The sequence below is a fragment of the Solea senegalensis genome, linkage group LG10 (assembly GCF_019176455.1).
Source record: "Solea senegalensis isolate Sse05_10M linkage group LG10, IFAPA_SoseM_1, whole genome shotgun sequence".
Taxonomy (NCBI): domain Eukaryota; kingdom Metazoa; phylum Chordata; class Actinopteri; order Pleuronectiformes; family Soleidae; genus Solea; species Solea senegalensis.
Genome location: NC_058030.1, coordinates 20,302,760 through 20,327,053, shown reverse-complemented (window position 1 = coordinate 20,327,053; position 24,294 = coordinate 20,302,760). Strand labels below are relative to the sequence as shown.

At 43.2% G+C, this 24,294-nt stretch overlaps 1 protein-coding gene across 6 annotated transcripts in view; it reads right to left on the bottom strand.

The window, feature by feature from the left end:
• The window catches only part of LOC122775744 (membrane-associated guanylate kinase, WW and PDZ domain-containing protein 2-like), a 113,981-nt gene that overhangs the window by 64,246 nt on the left and 25,441 nt on the right, over window positions 1-24,294 (bottom strand). For all 6 annotated transcript variants that reach the window (XM_044035871.1, XM_044035870.1, XM_044035872.1 and 3 more), the window contains exon 2: window positions 14,354-14,470. In XM_044035871.1, the coding sequence (XP_043891806.1) occupies window positions 14,354-14,470 (117 nt within the window). The remainder of the gene's footprint in view (window positions 1-14,353; window positions 14,471-24,294) is intronic.

The window sequence follows — 24,294 nt, the reverse complement described above, 5'->3', positions numbered from 1 at the left end:
AAAGCTGCACAGGTGCTCAAAGCAGCTGAGAGCAGCAACGCTTCCTCCTGTTGATTATTGATTAGGCGTCGTGCTCTCACTAATAAAAGATAAAGTCAGCCGTGAGCCAAAAATGGTCTGTGCATTACAATCAGCCAGTGTAGCCAAAGCTCTGAGAGGTGACGCTGTGAGTATGTGTGTGAGTGCCATAGAGATTTACGGCTGGAATGACTTAACTCTATAATAGCACGGTAAAGCTTTAGAGCTAATTCTGACTCTAACCATGACAGCCGAGCACTGGAGGAAATTGTAACATTAATGAGAGAGAAAGAGAGGTTTCATAGAAACATAACAAGGAAAGTCCATTTAGAGATTTACTGAAATAACTGAGCTGGCTGTTTGACAACAAGAGGACAAAGACTTTTGCTAAATAATGGAGTGGCAGCCGAGTGGCAAGCAGAGGACGCCAGGAAAGACTGCAATAAGACGGAGACAGTTGGTGGTTTTGCATTAGCCTGTTTTTATGCACATTTTCAATCTGTGCATAAACTGAGCTGAATGAAAAGAAAAAAATGTTTCTGGTTATGAACGGTGGATGAGTTGGTATATGGGAAAAACAAAAAACGTCAATCCGTGAAACAGATTCACAGAATAAAGGAGGATTTTTAGAAACGTCACTATGGTGAGCGTCAACATTTCACTGCACTGGAAATAATGGTGCAAACTGCAGATGACAGGAAGACTGTGTTTGCTGATGAGGACACCAACACATTGATTGACTTGTTAAAATAACAGATGAGAAACAACAACGACTGACACTTTTCAATTACAAACTCAGCTGGGTGATGTTTTCAAGCCAGGGAGCTGGTGACACATTTAAAAACAACCATACCTGAACACAATCGGAGGTCCAAGCAATCACAGATATGTTGGTCGTTCTGCCCTTCGCACACTTCAAAGTGCATTCCATCAAACAGGTGCACAATATTAGCAACAACATTTGTTTCTCATTGAAATAAGGGAACTATTTGTCACATATGCACATGTCAAAGTCAATTTACTGGGATACAGAAGAACTATCGTGTGGGTCACGAGCCACTGTTCGAATAGGCTGGTTTTATAGAGTCACAATCTCTTCCCTTCTTCTGTGGAGACACAATTAAAATGTAACACCACCTACTTGGAACGCACAATGAGTTGCACAATAAGACCACGGGCAATAACTAAATCAACTGACTCCATCAAAAAGGATTTGATGGAGATAAAATGAGTGATAAAAGAGTATTTGATGAAATCTGTAGTGTAGTAATTCACTAATTCACCAAAAACCTTCCTCTTCATATGAGAAAATATGTATTTATTTGTTGACTCTTTTTTTGAGAAAATAACAGTGAAGAATGATCAGTCACTGCAGTTATGCGGAAGAGTATACAGAAGCAAAATTGAAAAGACATCAGAGAAAAAAACATATTATTATTGAATTAGAATAGAGAAAATCTCAGACTGTTTTTCAATTGATTTTTTTGTTTTGTTTTACATTTTACACCTAATCCTCTTTCTTACAGTTATGAATCACAGTACCTAACAAAATAATTGCAAATGTGATTTTTTTTTTCATCACATTGTCCAGCTCTACAACCTCCTGCAGAAACACTTTAAAGGTGCACTATGCAGACCCTCTCCTCCTCCCCAGAGACTCGAGGTTTGAGGTCCCAGTCCTGCATGAACCTGAAATGGAGCGACACGTATGCCATAAGTCATTTTCTGCCCTTATCTAATACATTTCTTACATTTAAGGTTATTGGGAGGGGAACAACATGCTGTGCGTCCACAGAAGCCTGCGACACATGTTTGTGTAATGAGACAGGAAATCACCCAGAGGTAGAAACATGGCGGGGGAAACTCGGAGCTAAAAATAGACCACAATGGACGGATTATCATAATAAAGGGTGGGGGAAGGTGGTCAATTACTGTCTCAGTTTGAGTGTGTGGGAATGAGAAAATGGAGGGTGGACATCAAAAGTGCTTCACATTTGCAGTTTACTTTACATAAAGCAGTGGATATAATTGTTCTGAGACTCCTGCAGTGTTTGCAGTTCCAATGCATTGAAGAATTGTAATAATAATTGGATTGAGGAAAAGACTCAGATGATAAAAAGTGCATACACAACATGCACATGTATGTCTCGTCTCGTGGCTTCAGAGAATCATCCATCACCGGCTTCAGGTTTCTGTGGGAGTTGAAAGGAATTCGTTACACGGACCGAGGTGCGACCTCATCTAACAGTAACTAAAAATATCTCTATCTCTAAAAAGGTGTAAGGCTGTTCACAATAATCCACCTGGGGATTATGGTGAAAGTGTGAAAAGGGATTCAAACGTGCAGGTACTGATGTGTGAGCACACCTGTCCCCTCAGTGTTATGTAATACTCTAATCTAATAACGCTGCCGCGAGGGAAAAGGAGCCTTTCTTCAGAACTCATCCATTTTCATCTCAATCAAGACGTTGTGATGTTTGTCTAACCTCCTGAAACCAACATGTTCTTCCAGTATTGATCCATATATTTATTTCTCTTTAAAGATTGTATAAAATGTGTAAAATGGTGCTTTCAAATGTTGTCTTTGCTCTACTTATGCAGCCAGAGTGAAATAGAAAATACAGTAAAGGGAACATTGGATTTCAAGATATAACACACACACACACACACACACACACACACACAGGAGAATACACAGAAACTGTCCTCAGAAACCTGAACTTGTTTACCCAGAATCCTTTTCAGCAAGCAGAGTACCATAGCAGCATGAGCACAGAGAAAAATGTCAATGTTTGTTTCTCATACATTGCTGCTTCTGTCTGTCTGTCTGTCTATCTTATCTAAAGTATCTTCACATTCCCTTCTCTGTCTTTCATCCCTGTCATTTGCAATTTCTCTCATCGCTCCATCCAATTGTTCCTCTGTCCCGTTACTCTCTCTCTCTCTCTGTCTTTTTTAATCCGCTCCCTCCCCCCTTCATTATCCTCCTTTTTTTTCCTTTTGTCTCCCTTTCAAGCTTCTTCTTGCACTTTACACTCTCATATCTCATTCACTGTCGCCGATCAACCCACCCTCTCCATTTCCTTCTTCTTAAATGGCAGACGTGAAACGTGACAGCAGGTCTATAGGTGAGGTATGAGACTGAACACACACACACACACACACACACACACACACACACACACACACACACACCCTTATTTACACTACAAAGCCCGTGCTATGGATGCAGCGATGCAACATGGCAACAGTCTGACAGGAGCGTCTGCTACCACGACAACACGTCAGTGCCTGGCAACACAGCGTCGCCATGGCAACAAGCCGCAACATCTAAATTAGTTTAGCAAAAAAAAAATCAAAAATAAATAAATAAAAAGTGGGATCTGACCGTGTGCTGTTGTGCACACGTGTTAAAGTCTGGGCTCCAGCCTCGCCTGCTGAGCTGCAGCTCTGATGTTCTCGCTTTGCCGCACTTTATCAATCAATTACTGTCACAGCTGGGGTCGCCGGGAGCTCACACCTGGTTAGCTAAGAGTAATTCAGCAGCTGCTGTTTAAGAGGGCAGAGGACCTGACTCACACAGCAGCTGCAGGCTGGGACAACCCGGGGGGTGAACTGGATGTCACGTCTTCAGCGTAAAAGTGGTCTTGGGGCTGATGAAGATGATGATGATGATGCTCAGTCTGGTCTCAGTCAGCCGTGAAGCAGTGTGTGTGGGATGAATGTGAGACTCAGTAGTTAAAGACAGATTGCTGTAAGAGTGGAGGGACGGTGAACACACAGACTGTGAGGATATGAGCAAGTACAGCTGACTGATGGACGGACAGATGGACCGATGGATGGACAACATTTAGACAAAGCTTGTATCTAGTTCTCGCTGCTCTCTGCTGAGAGGTAAGGGAGAATATTGACATCACATGAACGACTGAAACGTGAATAAACTGTGGATGATCTCTTATCTTAGCAAACCTGCAGGTGATAATAAAGCAATCGTTTTTAATAATCCTGTTTTTTTGACAATTGGTTTTGGTCATTTTTTCAGTCATTATCAACAAAACCACTGCAGGTGCATGAATTTGAGCTTTTTAGATGCGATTATTAGCAGCGCACGGTCGAGCGAACTGGGTTTGTCATCGGAGGGTTGTCAGTTCAAATCGCCTGCAGGTCAAGGGCTGGGATGCCCCTGAGCAAGGTACAATATTTAAGTGGACTAGGGCTGGAACCAATTTCCAGAGTGGAATATAATTTGAATATTAAAGAAATCCATAATAATCAAATGACGTAATTACTGTAATTATTGTACCCACTTTCCTCTGCCTTTGGTCACGTAGGACCCTCGCAGAACAATAACGTTTTCTGAAGGTTTTTGGCTTTCCATCAACAAACTAAAATGTATTCAAATTCAAAAAAAAAGTTGGTCACACAACACAAACTTTTAATTCTTTTTTCTCTGTGATGGTTATTTGACCTGTTTTTCCAAGAGAAGGCAACATTCAGTCAACAAAAACTTAATTATGGTTTTCAGAAAGCATCTCTACATCGTCTGGAGTCCATCTACCTATGAAGTGTTTGTCTGTCCGCTTCTGTCAGAGTGGTGAAGCCGGCGCCTGTTTGACATTGAGAAATGAGGCGTTTCCTCAGGTGACCAAAGGTGCCTTTCTTAATCTGCAGCTGTGACGGACACAAAACCACCACGATGATTGTGTGTGTGTCTGTGTGCAGCGGTGAAGACTGAGCAGCATTAACAGTCTCGGTGTCAGCGCTCTCTGACCAACACAGCACCAACAGCTCAGCGAGCACCTGGCTCATCACCGCACATGACTGTGATCTCAGCTGCGGAGATGGAGGAGGTGCAGAGGTAAAAACTACAGACAGTCAGGCTTCAGATCAGCCTCATTGTGTGATTACACACCGAGTGAGAGGATCAGAGCGAGGAGATGAGGGGGAAAAAAAATATGACACATGTCCAGAGCTTAAAGTACTTTCCAAACATAACCAATTCATTAATATTTGCTATTTTCATTTAATAGAAGTCATATCATTCCCTTGCAGTTTCTTTCATCTGTGGAACAACATTAATCCACTGTGCCAATCAAACTGCAGGGAGCACAGAACCACATCAAAGCATGTCAGCCAGCCCTTTAACAAGAGCGAGCCGGCAGGCAAATCACCCCTTTAAGAAGAGCGTCCCCAGGGGATGATGTCTCTCTGTCTCTCTCTCTCTTTCTATCTCTCTCTCACACACACACACACACACACAGGACACTTGCATTGACTTCCATTCATTTGGACAACACAAACAAAGCCTTAGCCATAACCAGTTAATGTCTTAACCTAACCATAATTCAAACTTTTAACCAGTACATCATTAGGACCAGGCTGGTCCTGACAAGGTCAGTGTTTCTACCAGAAAGGTAACAGACACAAGAACACACACACAGGTCTTTTTTTACACTTCATTATTCATTCATCAGCTCAGTCTATTACAGCTCGACACACAAACAGAATAATCGATGCAACAGATGTAAAAAACGATGTAAAAAACAACAAGCCACAAACGTACATTTACTGTACATTCATGCAGCGCAGGGATGATGTTAACAAGCAAATATATACGCAAACAAGGAATAGTCCGCTGAAATGATCACAAGAAATGTTATTAATCTTTTATTTCAGTATTACATCATATCAAAAGTAACTCCTCACGTCAGGAACCATAGAGCAGATGATTCAGAGAGCAGTCTCATAACTCAGCTGGGGAGTAAACAAAGAAGGTGTTTCAACGACAAAAACTCAACCGGCTTCTTTGTTTCATTCCAGGACAAATTCTTGGATGCAGCACACGTCTTTCTTGGGGCTGATCAAATAAAAATCAAATGCAGATGGAGGTGGGAGAGTCGGCAGCTCATTCCAGCGGCAGCTTCCTTTACAGAATAAATCATCACATTTATTTTCCCACGTGTAATTACAGGGTCAGAAGCTGACCAGAAGAACGAGACAGCACAAAAGAAAAAGAACCACGCGCGGTTAAAACAATTACATTGATTGGATTCATTGTACTTGTGCTTCTTTGCTTTGCGCTAACTGCTTTTATGATTGTGGGCCTTGGAAAGTCACATGACTTCCAGGGGTAGAAAATAAGTAATTTACCAGAAAATATTTAATATTCATGTGGAAATTCCTGTCACAGAACACAAGAGGATTACATCAATTCTCTCCCTCAGTTTCTTAACGATAAATACACTCACTATGCAAATGTTTAAGGCTAATTTAACTCAATTTAAATGACATTCAGTCTCCACCGGCAGCTGCTGAACTCATCTGCATGTCCTCACAGATTATTTTACTCACTCACTCACAAGAAAAATTCCACTGAACAATAACTGACAAATTGATGACGTGGTGAAATTGTATCAATTATCGGGAAAAAAAATTGCATATTATTTGGATTGGATAAAAATTATATTTCAGTTCAGTGACTGTGTCAGACGGACTCTGTGCTCCGGTCATGGAGGAAGTACAGAACAAATCTTTTTAATTAACTGATTCTAATGATTCAGTTACACGTCACTCGTCACTCGTTTGTGCGTGTAAAACAAAGACGTGCAGTGATGACTCCGCCCACGTTGAGTAGCTACTATTTTTGTAGTGGTAAACCGACCTAAACCGTGCCGTGGCGAGGCAAATCAAGTAGCGGAAATTGACCATTAGGTCTTCTGGGTAAAAACTGGCGTTCTATTTAGCCATCATGCTTTCGCTCCACTCACTCCTTCTAGATATAGCACAGGACAGTGATTCCAAAAGACCCCCACAGATGAGTCACGATTCACTTGTGTGTGTTCTAAATAGCATTCATAAATCTTTCATTTACCAAAACTCTCTTGGAAATGCTTTATTTCCTGATTCAAATTGATATTAAAAGGGTACAGATATGGCAGTAAATGAGTTGCTAAATCATGCACAAATTTGCTCTTAGCGTGAGTTATTGTGATCTGGTCACAATAGTTTTTCATGATTAAAAAGTGGGTCCTAATAGAGAAAGTTGTGGTGTGGACTGCTGCTGTGTTTTCTGCTGTTGGTCACGCCGCTGTTAGTTCTAGCATTAGCCCTCGGGCGAGTCGTCACCGGTTGGGTTTACTTTACCTGTGAGTAAACATAAATGATGCAGCCACACAACATTATTGCCACGATTAGCAGCTCTCTACAAAGAGACAAACGCTGACGTTACACACTGCCACAGGAATCAGATTGCAGACTCTCACTCACCGTGGATTCATGGACAAATGAACAACTAGAACAAGGGAATGCTATAATTCTGTTTTTATATGTACTAATGGAAACAAATAACACACAACCAGCAGCGACTTGTTTCTAGACTTCACTTGCAAAATCCACATGGGACTGAGACAGGTGGTTTCTGTCTCTGTTGTTGTGTATGTTTCTACAACGCTGTCAATCAAAAACTGGTTCCGCCTTTTAGGCCGTCTCATAAGCTGCGTTTCCATCATGGTACAGTACGCTTTGGAATGGTAAAGCCCTGGATCAGGTTTGCATTCCGACTGAGAACAGTACCTTTACGTGGTCGGCAGGATGTGCCTGATGGTACCGGTGCAACGACAATGAAGGCGACACAACAACAAAGGAGGACATCGCCTAATCAGCTGACTGTCGTGGGTGAAGCTACCCCTACTCTGGTACCACAAGGGGAGGGTATCAAAGAATGAAACGATTGGAGGTAGTGATTACTACCTCCTCGACCTTCGGAAGCGAAGGTGAAATTTTTAACAACGCCCCCAGTGTGGTGTCCTGCAGGCGAGCCAGAGGTTGTGGTTGTAGCCATTGTAGCACGACGACACATGCACACCGCTCTGTGCTAAAAGAGAGAAAAACGATTGAGAATCGAATCGTGACCTTAATATCAAATCCAATATTTGACCATTTATGTGAGGACATTTCAGAGGAAGCTGTTAGAGCCTCAGTATCACAGATACTATCACTGTGTCCTGGACTTGTTGCACAATATTTTCCTAAAAAATAAAAATTGCTCTCTTCATATCCTTATCATAAAAAATAATTTCCTTTTTTCTAAAACATCTCCAGATTGTGGAGCGCTTCCTGTTCAATTTGTGTTTTTCTCTATCAGCTATCATCATCAGTGGCATCTGTCAGCCCCGTCATCCTCCGCTCCTGACCGCGTTCCTCTGCAGCTTCTTCCGTCTCCTTCTCCCTCTCTAGTCTCCACAGGAGGATTCCCTGTCAGATGCAGTGAAGCTGCGGGCCAGTTTACATCCAGAGCCGCAGATTTGAAGTGACAGAAGCTGCATGTACACTATTTATAGGCTATCTGAGATTCTGAGTGGCGAAACGTGCCGCTCACTGTTGGAGCTATTTATAGAGCTTATACTGATGCCTCTGAGTAGAGTAGAGGAGAGGAGATGATTCTCTTGGGAAATGACTTACGAGGCTCCCTCATATCTTCTTCTACCCCCCAGTCAGTGCACGCATACCTCTACTGCTCAGCTCATCCCTCCATTCTTTTTTCATACGCTCTCATCCACGCTTTTCTTCCCTCTGCACCTCCCCCCCGCTGGCCTCCTTCTCTTTACCACTCCTTCTCCTGTCTTTATTCTTTCTTCCGTCCTCTTTTCTCATGGCCATGTTCATTATTTCCGCTCCCCTCTGTTTACTACACATCCACCGTCCTGCACCTTACTACATTGCTTTCCAGATTTTCTCCTTCTCCTTACACTGGTCAAAATGAAGGGACTGGATGACGTAAAATCCAACATTATACAAAAAGCAAAAAGCCTGAATTTCACTTAAATGCTTTACTAAGCACAGACAGTAAAACTGTATGGGAGCAGATTATTTGTTATTTTGTGTGTTATAAAATGACTCTTTCATCGGTATCAGTGGATACTCATAGTCATGGTATTGGCTCCTTCATTTCTCGACACTAAAACTCATTTTCTGAAGTGGTCAAGTGAACCCTGTAAATTAACAAGAGCATGCTTCAAATCTCAAATTCTAAAGGCTTGACAAATTAATAAAACTTTTAACAATGACACTCACTGGGCTCTGAGCTCCTACTTTTCTCTACTGTGTGTGTGTGTGTGTGTGTGTGTGTGTGTGCTGGTGATTGGCCTGTGTGCAAACATGTGGAACACAAACCTGCAAAAATCTGTAAACAGACGGAGAGCAAACTCATACAGAGACACAGCAGAGCACCCGAAGGCAACAATGCAACAAAAAAAAAGGTTTGAATGTCAGACATTATATTTTGGGGGGTAGAGAACAGACAGTCCTTGAACTGAATGATGTAACAGGATGCAGGAGTTGATGTCAGCATGTGCGCGCCTTCTCGCTGCTGCATGAACACACACAGACGCGCTGGCACGCCTCCTCCCACGTCTCTGCCATGTGACGGCATGTTGTGATACAGAGCGGCGTCAAACTGACAGACTCGCTTCTGACCAAGCATTCGTTTCCCAATGCTCCACCACCACAGCGAGCAGCCTGCGGCACCGGGCATGAGCAGCAACTGCACTCTCACCGAAGCCACGCATCACTCTTATATGTGTCTGAGAACGTGTGCTGGACAGATGACCCAACGCGTGACATTGTGTAGGAAATGTCAGTGACAAAGCAGATTGAGCCGTTCAGCTCCACACGACGCTCTCTGTGTTTCTCAGTATTAACGGCGTTTGGATCTCGTGTCGAGAGTCACGAGAGCAGTAAAACATGCTCACGGGCAAATAACATTACTGCACGTGCGCCGAGATTACGCAATACGTTAATATTAGATAAATCATATACGGGCAACAGGCGGTCTAATGTTATTTAGTCCCGTCTTCCTCAATACAATACATTCCTTAGCGTCGGTTCCTACTCATTATAGTTCCTGTCGTTTAAATCGCAATGACATGATATGTAGGTGGTGAGATGATGGTGAAGAAAGAGAACTTCATTTGCCCTCCATGAGCAGGACCACACTTTTTAAAGGTTATCTAACATCCTCATCCTCTACAACACATGAACGTCAACATTGGATGCACAACAACAGTGATATCGGTGCCATGTACATACCGGCTTCTATTGTAAAACTGTCCTTAGTAATAAAGCGTGTGACCCTGAAATCAACCCTCAGTTTCCTGTTCGCTTCTCAATGCAATGGAGTGCACATCTTTAACACATTCAAGGCAACAATTATCTTGTGTTCATGTGTTCATCTAAGTCAGATACCTCACTACTCATTACAGTAGCAATATGCAATGTTACTTAATACGACTAACATCAAATATATGCTTCAATATGAGTTCTCGCCCAGAGTCAGAACAATAACATTCATTTACCCGATTCCTCTCTGCTCCAGACACCTTGTAGTGACAGCTGTCAATCAAATACAAGAAGTTCCTTGATCACACTGAAAGTGACCCATCATAAAAGGGTTGGTGCCCTCCCTTTGGTTTCCGCCCCCAAACTGATTTCAACTCCAAGAGCAGAATTCACTTGCAAGCGAAAAGCAGAAGCGTGTCAAACAAACTTTTGAATGAAAGGAAATAAAGTTTTAGAAGAAACATACAGCAGGAAGCAATAATCAGCTGTGTCACATGGCTGAAATGGGTGAGGACCCGCAGTGTTGAACCCCAGCCAGTCCCCATCGCCCCAGCTGTCACTCTATCAGTCGGCCCTCGCTGCACTATTACACAGCCAACAAGCTGAGACAGGTAGGAAGACGGGGACGCAGAGCAGAGGGAAGGAGACGGAGGGCGGACCAGATGGAGTTAAAACTCGGAGGCAGAGAAAATATGATAGAGTGACCAAAGGAAATCAAAGAGGCGGAGTAGGAAGAACAGGCAGAGGAAACATGAAGGAGTCGAGAAGAGAGAGGGAGACTCAGGAGCTGTGCAGCTGTGGGAGAGAATTAAACAATCCCTTCTGTGTCAGCAGCTAGAGGACATCGAGTGTAGGAGAAGATCTCAGCCAACACAGAAAAATCATTGACGTCGTTAAGTCACTTTTGTTTTCTCGCGGTTCTGCGCACAAATCTGCCAGATGACTCATTCCAAACACCTTTGCTCACAAAAGACCCAGACAGTACGACAGGTGAGGCCATTAACAGAATACTCGAACACGTCAGACGAGCAGAAAAATGCACTGATCCACGCGCCGCGCGAATGGAGCGGCATCTGTGGTCTGCGGAGCGGAGCGTCAGAGTGGCTTCAGTCTCCAGAGAAGCTGATTCACGAGCTGCTCGCTGTATTGACAGCAGGCGGAGCTGCTGGAGACAACATCCCCTCAATGTTAATCGAGTCACTGACAACAGGTACACTCTGATAACACAGTAAAAAGCACAGGCGTGTACACACATGATCTACAGGGACTGGGTGAGTAGTAGTAGTAGTACATACAGTGTATAGTCCCAACACATCTCCTGTCGGTCAACTGTCTTCAAATATCTAAATAGAATAATAATAAAAGTCAGATATCTTATCTTCCAAAATCAGAAAAGCACAAATGTCTTCTAAGTCTTCTAAATACACTTAGTGTAAAAGCATCACAATCAGAAATGAGAAAGAAAAAATTTGAATTTCCTATGTAACGTTCATGCTTCAACAACTGGATTTCAACCAAATGACAGAGTAACAGAGTCTAACTGTATACGATGTACTGTCACATGGTTTATTTCCAAACCATTATTGACATTGACACAAAAAAATCCAAACTCTGGATGTAAAGCATCATCAAAAGCTTATCATATCCTTATTGAGTCATCACATTAATCCTGTTTTCCCAATCTGTTGGGAACAGATCTTATTCTCACAAACATTCATGACACCATAGTACAGATTACAGATTACAGATTACAGCCTGACATCCTTCACTGTGAATGACCTGCAGCAGAGATCAGGAAAGTAAAAGCCTCGTCTTCTTTGATGCCACTGTTAAATATTCACTATTTTAGACTTGGTTTTTAATTGATTGCTTTATCATGCACTCCATACAGGAAGGTCTGTATGTTTGCCTGATAGTGAGCAGCATAACATAAAAACTAAAGGACAGAATTAGGTGACATTTTCTGGGGATGTAGGTTATGGCACAAATCCAGTTTGTGCTGAGTGCTTTCTCTAGTTTTCAATTTAAGTTTTTACATAATTTTTATTGTTGTTTTATCCTTATTGTTTCTTTTAATTCTATGTTTGGTGCTTCTTTAAAACATTACTATTATTATTATTATTATTATTATTATTATTATTGTTGGGAAGCTACAGTGTAAGTTCAGTGAGGAAGACTTTTTGCTGCATGCTTTGATCATAGTTGAATTATCAAATACTTCCTGTTTCCATCTCCTCTCATGTATTCACACTCTTAATTCCTGGCCTCCATCATTGTCATTTCCTGTTGTTTTGTCCCACTGTTGTCCATCAGTCTTTTCTGTCGCACTACTGCTGCATCATGGTGACTAAGTCGTTAGACGATCACCTTGTTGTCTTCTTTTTAAATATTGTCTTTAATGTTGTGTGGTATGACCAAAAATGTATATTTACAACATTATTTTCTACATTTTAACAGTGTCACAGTATGCAACGGTATTTGTTTTTGAGTGGTCGGCGAGAGAGAAGCAGTTCACTGTGTGTGTGTGTGTGTGTGTGTGTGTGTGTGTGTGTGTCCTGCGAAAGAGGTGACATGGCAAACGACATTTGCAGTAAATCGTTGTTTGGTCCACGTCAGACTTTTTAAAGCCGAAAAACAGACTCCGCTCCTCTTTTTGGTCCAAATTCATCTGCGTCATCCAGGTGAACCATTACAGTTTCAGAACCTTTAACGTCCGGCCACTCGTCACCTGCTGTTATTACCACAGTTACTTATCTAAGCATTTGCCAAGCAGCTTTTGTGTAGTGCAGCAGAGAAAAGTGTCCCCCCCTCAATCAGTGTTTAGCTGCACCACATTAACCCTTCACCACTTAAGACTGGACCTTTTTGCTTATTTTAACCATAAAAAGGACCAGAAAATGTCTCGTGAGTTAAGTGTTTTTGCCCATTTTTTTCCAAAATAACTATCAATATCTGGCAGTTATTCACAATTTACTGCATGTTAAAACAGTTTTTAACAATTTAAAATAAAACACCAGATTTTGTGTGTTAAATTCGAACAGTATAAAACATATTTAAAATACCATTGGTTTGAGTCTGTCTCAATGTCCAAAAACAGGGCAAAAAAATGGAAACTATGTCCAGGCCTTTTTCTAAATTTCTCCTCTCTGGTGACAAAGACGCTGATTCGCCAAGTCAAACCACTGCAGTAACCACACATTGACCTGCAAATTCTCAGCTTTCAGAAACCGCTGGAATTTTGCCATTAGCACCAACCGTGTCGCCTGCGACGCGCTCGCTGTTAAAGGGTTAAGTTCCATTCATATCATTAAAAAAAATAAATACCAATTTTCAGTACATGAACCTGAATACTGCCCATAAGGAATGGTCTCCTTCTACCTCAGTTCTCTGGCTCTGCTGTCACACACGCGCTCCCCCTCCCCATCACCACCAAGTATTTGCCGTCTCATGCTATCCATCATTCTTCCTCCTTCATCCATCTCACCAGGTCACCATCCACCATCAGCATCAGTGTCTGAGTGTTTCCTTGTCGTCGCGGCTCGGAAACAAAGGCCCTCCACTTTGAAATTCAGCCCCATTACGTCCAAGAGCCAAAGACTCTTCAAACACTATTCTATTCAATCTGTAATAAATTATTTCTTTTATTCGCTCGTCTCTCCTGACTGAAATAACGGCATTGTGAATCCACCACGTACACTTTCTCACAGGACACATCCTCATTGAATCCTATCTGAGTGACGTCTTATTATCTCTGCCCGCGGATCAAACCAGTCACCTCATGTCGTGACTGTTTCACCGTACATCTGTGTGTGTGTGTGTGTTGTGCATTTTGAGCGTGTGCTTAAGGGGGTAGGGCGTCACAGCAATGCAAGCCTCAAGACAAGAGCCTGGTTGCCGTGGAAACCTCAGAGTGAGAGCTCAGCAGCCGGACGACTGAGGGAAACGAAGGAGCGATAGACGGTGAGAGACAGAGAGAAAGAGCGTGTGATGAAAAAATACGGGGGCAATGTCCCGAGGGCAAGGAGGGGAAAACTAATACGGGGGGAAAAAAGGAAATGGAACTGGGGAGGGGGGGGAGTAACGGGAGGGCCATATCTAAGAAAGACAATGAGAAAAGGCAATTGCTGATGCCACAGTGAGGCAGGGGAGAGGAAAGCGATGCATCAAGGAGAGATGGAGGCCAGAGGGAGGGAGGAGAGAGAGGTTGAGGTGGACTCACAGGGAACGGTGCGGAGATAGAGGTTATCTCGGATGATCTGCTGATGGTCGTGGTCCACAGAGCCCTTGGAGAAGCGCAGGTTGAGGTAGTGCCGCAAATCCTTGTCAACCACGCCCCCTAAACACAAGAAGAGCAAGGGTTACAGGGTTAGCTCATGTTGTTGTTGTTTCTCTGGCCTTGTGCTTCAAGATCCTGAACATTGTTACGCTCCTGCCATCATTTATAATACATGTGTCAGTAAGAACCAGAGGGGTTTCACTCCCCTGGTAGAACAAGCTGTGTTCAGTGTAACAATACAAGTACACAGATTACAGATGAGTCAATGTCTGAGATGCAACATGAGTCCCATCTCGTCCTTTACAGCCGGGTTATAAGCAAACATGATGCTCCAATGGTGTGGCACATGTTTGCTGACGTCCTGGTCACGTGACGATGACGGCACAACATCTTGCCTGTATTCAGTGAATCTATTCACTATTCTAATTCTATTCTAATCTATTTTAGTATTGTATCAGCTGTGTGCAGAGTATGGAGAAGCAGTAGCAGCAGATTTCCCTTTAACAGACTGATGGAGCTAATTTTCTCAGTGAAAATATTGTTAAGCTTCAGCAAAGAAATGAGAGAAACTAATATAGATGATAAAGATGATTTAAAAAGCTGACGGTAGTAAAAAAAAACCAAAGGAAAGAAAGAAACTGTGTGAGGAAGAAGCAGTTCTGTTCTTTTAATGAAGTCAAAATGGCTTAATCAAGTTGAAAGCTTGCACTGAATTCCATCAAACAACAAAGGTTATACACACACACACACACACATGCACACATATCATGGTAGTAGTGTAAACCAGTGTAATCCCCTCGGGGGACAGATGTGCAGAGTCAGCTGGTTTGGTGACAAAGGCCTACAGAGGACAGAAGCTCACAGCACTTTGTCTCTGCCTCGGTGTCACTGCTGATTATTTGCTGCACAAGCTGTTGTCTACCGTCTCACTGAAGTCATTTAAGAAAAAGGCAGAGGACTACAAGAGAGGGCCAACATGTCTGCGCTGCGCACACACACACACACACACACACACACACACACACACACACACTGTGTATGATAATGTCCATGAATACTTCCTCCTCCCTCCATTTCAAGCCAAACAGGCGCAGGAGGGATGAGGAGGAGGAGGAGAAGTTATTCTCCACACAACATTCACTGTGCAAGACGATCACATCCAGCGGCTGCAGGAAGGGATGAGGTTTATTTGTTATGCATTTGCAAACGACAGCCATGTCTCCTCACTCGTGCAGACTCGACGTGACCTCATACCAAACTGACTTGACATCGCTCTGCCCATCAGTGGAGAATAATGCAGCGCCGAGCAGTCACACTGTCAGACGGCAAATTCTCAACACAGGCTCCCATGACACACGACCGTGCCAATACACACACACACACACGTATGTTTGCAGACACAGGTGACTGACTGCAGGTTCTGTACCGAAATGCATCCTTTTGGAAAAGCAGCTTATGTAAACTGACACCATTTTAGCTGAGGCACTGTTAGAAGCACTGTGAATTGCTTCACAACCAGCAAAGTGGAGGAGAGGAGAGGAGAGGAGAGGAGAGGGAGAGGAGGAGAGGGAGAGGAGAGGGAGGGAGGGGAGGGAGAGGGAGAGGGAGGAGAGGAGAGGGCCAGAAAACAAAGGGAGATAAGAGTAAATGTGAAATAACAATATTAGGAATGCGGCAGTTTTCAGACAAGCATGCATCCCTTCACTCAGCTTTGCGGTGACACAGAGACCACATCAACAGACACAATGACAGACAGTTCACAGACAGAAGGAGAGACAGAGAGAGAGACAGTCAATCCAGGCACCTGATCAGCAGCTGCCCCAGATGTTGATAGAAGCAGTCCTTTCTCCACAGGTACATATATCCACAGGCAGCCTGTCCTCTCAGGTGTCCTCTACCCTTGCAAAGCATCCACTGCACATCTTCTGCCGCCTTGGTGAAAACCTCGCTGTCTCCCCTCTGCCTCCTGCCTCTCAACAGCCGCTCCGACACACACACGGCGCACGGCCACTGTGGCCAATTTAAATCCCCGGGAAAAAGAGTATGAGGATGAGAGGGAAGGGAAATGGTGAGAGACGTGAAGCGATGGAGAGAGACGACGACCGTCAGGAGAAAAGAGAGGAGGAGGAGATGATGTGCCAGTGGGGAGCCGGGCTACAAACAACCTGCCCCTGGATTGGCCGGCCGGCTTGTGCGGTCCTGCAGCAGCCCCTATCTGCTGCTGCTGTTATTGCACTAAAGTGTCTCAGGGATGTTCATTCATTCATTCATTCATTCATTGTCTGCCACTTTATCCTCCACATGAGGGTTACTGGGATGTATGTTTGCATATGTGTGTGTGTGAAGAGAGAGCGTGTAAATAGATAGTCACAGTCAAAGTGTGTGAAAGCATTTGTACGGAGTGACTCTTGTGTGTCGATCACCAGATGTTCTCCGTCTGACCTTGTGTGTGAGAGAGAGAAACACTGAAGCACAGCAACACATGTCACACTGAACGTACACACGCGTACTGATGAGCTCACAGCTGCAGATGCCAGTGAAGGGCTGAGGACTTTTCAGAGGGCTGTGACGTACTGAGGGCCGTAGTAACCGAGGACTTAGCTGACGCCTACGAAATATAGCCTTTACCGTGACATTTTTTTACTTGTTAAAGGGCCTTACCAGGTCATATTGGCCCTAACCCTAACCTCACTTCTTCTCCATACCTAACCCTAAACCCCCGGGGTGCACGTTTCCCTGAAATTGAGTTGTTTCTTGTACGTGATCTCCTTAGAAACCGTCTCTTCTTCCACTTTTCTGAGCTCTTGGGGATTTCTAGCTTGGGGAATAGTTGCCGGCGCCGGCTTTTCATTGGCAGCCGGCCCTCAGTACGTCACTTCCGGCACCACAGCCCTCTGAAAAATCCAAAACCCCAGTGAAGATGCCTCAAGTGCTGTCCTGAGCAAGGTTTGGTCCAAACTGACACCAACTGATGTCTGTATTTATATTGTGCTTTTCAGTTTTGACCATTCACCCATTCATACAGCACGTCTATGTGCTGCACTTTCTCTATCACACCCATCTATACCCACCCACAACCTTCGAGTTAAAAGACGACTCACTGTACCACTACAGAACTACAGTCGCTCAGTTTCTTTAAATACATTCAAAGCATATTCACAGAAACTTTATGAGTGTCATGTTTCAATTGAGCGACTAAAAAAAAGAAAAGCTTAGGAATTAAACTGAGCTCGGCAAACATCACAGTCAGCTTGTTCTGTGAGTGACTGCAGCAAAGCAGGGGAAAATTCCGGGGGAGACAGATTTTATAGATTTTCAAAAGATGGTAACACACCAAGTGGAGAAAAGATGACAGCCACAATCTGTCACAGGGAAAACAGCAATCATTGCAGCTTCTGCTCAGTGAAGCGTTACATAAACACATACCATAAGTCAACGCAGGTCACACAGTCTCCTGCCCTTCAAAAAACATTTCAGCGAGGTGGGGCCGTTTAAGCTGTCAAACCACAGTTTTTGCTCCCTCCCAGCGCAGCCTTCACCTTATTAATCAACACATCATGAAGGCCCAGTGGGTCTCTTTGAAACGTGTCTACAGAATATTTACACTCACTTTAGTAAATATGCACGTCTAAGTGCTTGTTATCGCAAATACGCAATCAGCCAATCACGTGGAAGCAACTCGGTCGAGATGAAATGCTAAAGCTCAAAGTGGAGCAGCTGAGTGAGGAAGAAATCAAGGATCTAAGGTCACACGTGACCATCTCTAGGGTCTACAGAGAACGGTCTGAAAATAAGCCAGAAAAGCTGCAGTTCTATAGGGGAAAATGCCTTGTTGCTGCCAGAGGTCAGAGGAGACTGTGCTGAGATGATAGAACGGCAACAGTAACTCAAATAACCACTCGTTACAACCAATATATGCAGAAAACCATCAGTGAATACTTAACACGCTCAGCCATGAAGGTGACGGACTAAAGCAGCAACAGACAATACTGTCGATTTATCAGCTGTACCTAATAAAGTGGCTCATGAGTCATAGGCAAATGTAAAATAAGTCTTTGTTGTTCCTGCAGAGTAAGTGTTTGGTATGGTTTAAATGAACTCTTTCTGTAATGGATGAATTGGTTTGAGTTCTTTTATTTTTCATCTTCTTAAATGTGCATATTTTCTGAAATTGTTCAAACTGAATCATTAGGGTTTTTGAGGACACACAATTACATTTGAGTGCATCATCATTTCAACATTTTGTGAGATTTTATGGACCAAAAAAACTAAAAATATCGATTATGAAAATGAAGATGAGCTGCAGCCTAAGGATACAGGGATGTAAATTGATTATTATTTTCATAATCGACCAATGTGTCGATTATAATCATTTGGTCCATAAAATGTCCATCAGTGTTTCGCAAACATGATGATTTCCATTACATGACATGAAAATGTCGTATGGAGCAAGACTTGGCTTTAATGCCTTAAAAACACTCAATCCGATTCACTGATTATCAAAAGAGTTGCTGATTTATTTAGCAATGGAATTATAATGGATTAATCGAGTAATTGTTTCAGTTCTACTCGGATACAAATCTGGAAATCTGAGTCTTCAAAATACAAACTAGAGGAAGCAACTCGGAGGTTGCAAACCTCAACCAAGGCCAGTCAGTTTCCCACAGGGTCACTGGTTTCAAATAAATAAATAACTATGACCTGCAGTACACCCCTAGACATTCATTCATTCATTGTCGCTATATCCTCCACATGAGGGTCCAAGGGGATCCTGGAGCCAATCCCAGCATAGGGTGGAAGGCGGGGTAAACTCTGTCCATCACTGGCCCATCACTGGTCTTTTTTTTTTTGAAAGACAGAAAGACAGACAAGAGACAAATGCATCTGCAAATATAAACTCCACGGTGGAACTGTGCAAGCATTTGGCCAGTGAATGTTTCTGTGTGAGACAGTGAGCATAGGGAGCTGACAGGAGCAGACAGTTTTGCAGTGGGATATGTGCGCATGGTGGCAAGACAACACAATCTTTTACTGCTGTTGCTTAGCAACACAAAAAGCAGATTTTGTTTACACAGCTGTTGATTTACCGAACACAGCAGCACTACGCAAGTGAACAACAGTGGCTCATTGTTTCAACACTGGCTGATTTGAGTGTGTTCACATCATCGCATAATAATGTGCACTTCAAATGCAAATGGAGGATCATTAGCAGCATGTAGTGTCGTGTCTTTGATTGACAGTAAACACAACCAGGAAGTGGAGAGGAAATGTGGGCAGAGGCGCTACGTTACGTCGCGTGCATCATTCAACTTTGGCTACAAATGATTATTAATTCACACCGTTATGAAGCAGCATGGAGGCCTCTGCCATAACAGCTCCGGTTATTCTACTTAAAGACGTTAATACCAGAACAACCACATCCAGCTTCTTCTCTCTCACTTATGTAAAAAGCCAGCAGTTCATTTCAATTATGACTGTGAACTAAAAATAGATCTGACATGAACTCCATCACTGTTGCTAACTGCTGGTGTGAAGACACACACTGTGTCTAAGCAGCCAGATAAACAGCGGCTCCATTCCACACCCACTGTGGGACTTTTCTGCTCCGCATTTAAAATGCTCAAACTGAAGATTCTTGATCTTTAAAATGTTTTCCCCCAGAATGATTGCTCTCTCAAAATCTGACCACACATTTCAAAATTCAATCCGTTTGGGCCTCATTTTGAATTTTAGACACATTTTGATAGACATATTTCTTATGTTTAATGTATACGGCAGTATTAACAGTTGGAGACTTGTGTCCCTCATGTGAAATACACAACAGATGACCATCTTTGACCACGTAATGTGGAAAGCCTTGAAGCAGATGTGCTACAGCAACAGAAGACCCCACTGGACACTTTATTAGATTCACAAAAAGAAGTGGTCGGTAAGTGAATCTGTGAATAACTCGGATGATTTCAACAGGCTGTGTTCTGAGATTAAAGATTGTTTTAACAACGTGTGGAATCATTCCAGCCTAGTAGGCAAAATGAACCTGACCTGAGTTAGGCTTCAACAATAAACATTGTTGCATATTTAATGACATTCTTATGGGTGAACTAACAGCAGAGAAGAGGAACATACTGTTGCAGGCCTTATAATGATACAACTTTCCCCCAGGAGGTTAATCCTGCCCTCAACACCCTCAGCAGGTCCAGATCACACTCCACATCTCGCCTGAGGCTGAACAAACCAGCATACAAACTAAAATCTCAGAGGAAGATGAGAAGGATATTATTCTAAACAGCAACAGGGTTCAGCAGAGACTCGCCGGCCGTACAGCTCTGCTCTCCATGCTAATTTAATAACATTAGCTTTTTTCTTTTTTTTCCCCATCCCCCACATGTACTGTAGGCATGATGTTTAACTGAAACAATTATAGCTTAACTTACCTTGCACTGCAGTGTATCTGGGTTTATATTATTCCCCAAATGTATCATGACATGATCGAATTCAGATTCAGATTCTTTGTCTTCTTAAAGGGTAACTAAACATACAGATCCTGGTTAGAGTCGTGGTGGGAGATATTTTTAGACCTTTTGAAAGACTTTTTTTGTTCCATCCCAATATTTTGCATTTCCCTAACAATGTTCCTCACAATGTTCCACACAATGTTCCTCACAATGTTCCTCACAATGTTCCACACAATGTACAACACAATGTTCCACAATGTTCACTCCACACAATGTTCACCATGTTCCTCACCATGTTCCTCACCATGTTCCTCACAATGTTCTTTACAATGTTCCACAAACTGCATTGACATGTAAGGCCCCTGTCTCCATGTTTTACAGCCATTTTGTTTCTACAAACAAGGCGACCATGTGACAAACTAGAAATAATTCTTAAAGGCGACATAGACCGGAAGCTCCAATTAACGCTGCGTTTGTGTGTGTGTGTATCTGCGTCATTACCTCGTTTATGAAACCCTAAAGTTTCAGAACAACAGTTCAGCCACTGCTGAGAAAAGAGTATTTTATTGTTTTCCTGGGCTCTGCGAAGTGGATCGGCACTTCCTTAATTTGATGTCGTCATCAGAAATCCTCACCACTACTCTCCCCACCGTTGCGCCTCCTGGTGCGGGCACTAGTCCAGGCACATCCGGTTGCGTACATTCAACCACAGAAGAAGAAGAACTACTCTCGTTGTAGCTGCTGAGATGCAGAGCATCCACCGTGCCAGAGGGGGAGCTGTGTATCTGAGAGCTGGCCTATCTATTACGTCACTTCCAGGTACCTAGCCAATCACAGGACAGTGGGAAAGCTCTCGTTGGCTGGCCAATCACAACACAGTCCACGTTCTGGGGGTGTGGTTTTGGTCTGAAACAGCACGACTGACGAGAGCGTCAGTGAGGAGATATATTGATCGGCTGGTTTGCAGCGATTAGGAGGTTTTTAATCATGAAAACAAGTTAATATATGTAAGTAGACCATAACTAACATATATGTGTGATACAAGCATTCTATGTCGCCTTTAATGTTTAAGTGTAACTAAATCCCTAAACCACTTTTTTCAGGTGTAAACCAGTGTATGTGTGTAATATAGTAATTTGCTGATCCAGGTGCACATCTAGTATTGAAATTATACTATGTCTATGACTCTACTGCCTCTCTAGTCAAAACAGCATTCACATGTTGCCATTGGCTTTCTTCCTCACCATGTTCCTCACCATGTTGCTCACAATGTTCCTCACAATGTTCCTCACAATGTTCCCTCACCATGTTGCTCACAATGTTCCTCACCATGTTCCTCACAACAATGTTCCTCACACAATGTTCCCTCACAATGTTCCTCAATGTTCCTTACCTCCTCACAATGTTCCCTCACAATGTTCCTCACAATGTTCCCTCACAATGTTCCTCACAATGTTCCCCCTCACAATGTTCCTCACAAGGTTCCCAATGTTCCTCACAATGCTCACAATGTTCCTCACAATGTTCCTCACAATGTTCCCTTACAATGTTCCCTCACAATACTTTTTGCGTTCCGTCACCCCTGCCCTCACATGCATGGTACTTGCTTCCTGCAACAATTTTATGGCTCCATTAAATGCAGCTACAAATATGTATAGCTGGAAAAACTTTTGTGTTCACTCCCCGGTGCTGCCTGGCTCTCCCCATGCCTCAAGAAGCCCTGTTCGGCAGTGCATGGCATAGGATAAGTGCTTGCCTGGGGCACGGGGCAGTGGAGTTCTGATGAGTTGTCACAGAGAGCAAATGCCATGCACGGGTGGGCAGGGCTGCCTGAGGCAGCCGGGCAAGAGCCATGCATGGGAGAGAAAAATTATTGCGTGGGAACACAAAAAGTATTGCAAGGGAATTAAGTCAAGAAGTGGGCTGAAAGCTGAGGGAGAGAGGGGAGCAGTGCAGTGGACATGGTCTGGAAGTGAAATCTGACACTGAGTTGCGGCTGTGTTAGAAAGGTGACAAAAGCTTGTACCAGTGAAAGAAGCATGGACTAAGAAAGCCAATGGCAGCATGTGAACGCTGTTTGACCAGAGAGGCAGTAGAGACATAGACATAGTATCATTTCAATACTAGATGTGCACCTGGATCAGCAAATTACTACATTACCCATATACACTGTTTTACACCTGAAAAAAGTGTAGGGGTTTAGTTACACTTAAACATTAACAATTATTTCTACGCTGAAAGGACAAAGTCTGACGTCAGGTTGTAAGTTTGTCACATGGTCGCCTTGTTTGTAGAAACAAAATGGCTGTAAAACATGGAGACAGGGGCCTTACGAGTCAATGCACTTCGAGGTGTGTTAAACATAGGAAGGCATGTATGTACAAGAGTAAAAGTTGTACAGCAAGCGCCTGGCTTTACAGTGGCCGACATTTTGTGTCTCCTTGTTTCTACAGTGGCTTGACTGGACAAAACCAGCCAGAGTGTGCATTTCTTATTTTGAAGTAGAAGCTGTCTTTGAAAAAAAGAAGCACATAATTCCTTTCTACGTTGACATTTTTCTGTCGCTCAACCAGCTGACTGTCATGCTCGACCAGCTCCACCTTTTTACTCTGGTACTTCACAGGGGAAGGGTGCTAAAGAATGGGACATTTGGGGCTGGTTATACTTTGGTACTATTCCAAATAGAATAGAATAATGATGCTTTTCCACTACACAGTCCCAGCACACCTCACCTCAGCTCGGCACGGCTCGACTCTACCTCCTCAATGTGGGCGGAGTCATCGAAGCACAGCTGCATGAAACTGCTGTGACTTAGTTTTAAATTCGAGACACAAACTCAGTAGTGACTTGAAATGCAGTTGTTTTCGGTGTAAAGTGAATCATTAGAATCAATTCATTAAAAAGATTTGTTCAGTCCATGACTGGAGCCCAGGCTCCTGGACTGAAATACTGCAGCAGGGTTTGTGATGCTGCACGTGTTCGCAGCTTTCAGCATGCTGTCCCTAAAGACACCAGACTCCTGTTAAATATTGAGATTTTAGACATTTGCTTGCTAAATGTTGGGGATTAACTCAAGTTTTCCGGATTTTTAAGTCTCTTTAACTAACTGATCTACAGTGCTGCATTGTTTGGTTTGATTCCTGTGTCGGACGTCACACTCATGACTCTTCCAGTGACGACACACTCTGACTAGTCAGTGGCCTGGCAGTCTGACGACGTCACGTATTGTATCGGCTCGCTTGGAACCTTGTCAGAGCAGGTGCATGTGGGGGGGAAAATGGTTTATGTTCATGGTTCTGTGTTATTAGCTAATATCTTTTCAGTGACGTAAAATGAAGCTTTCAGTGTTACCTGTCCGTGTAGGAGTGAGGTTTGAGTGAGCAGCAGATAGATGTAGAAAGCAACAGGATCCGTTCTGTTTGGTTTGGG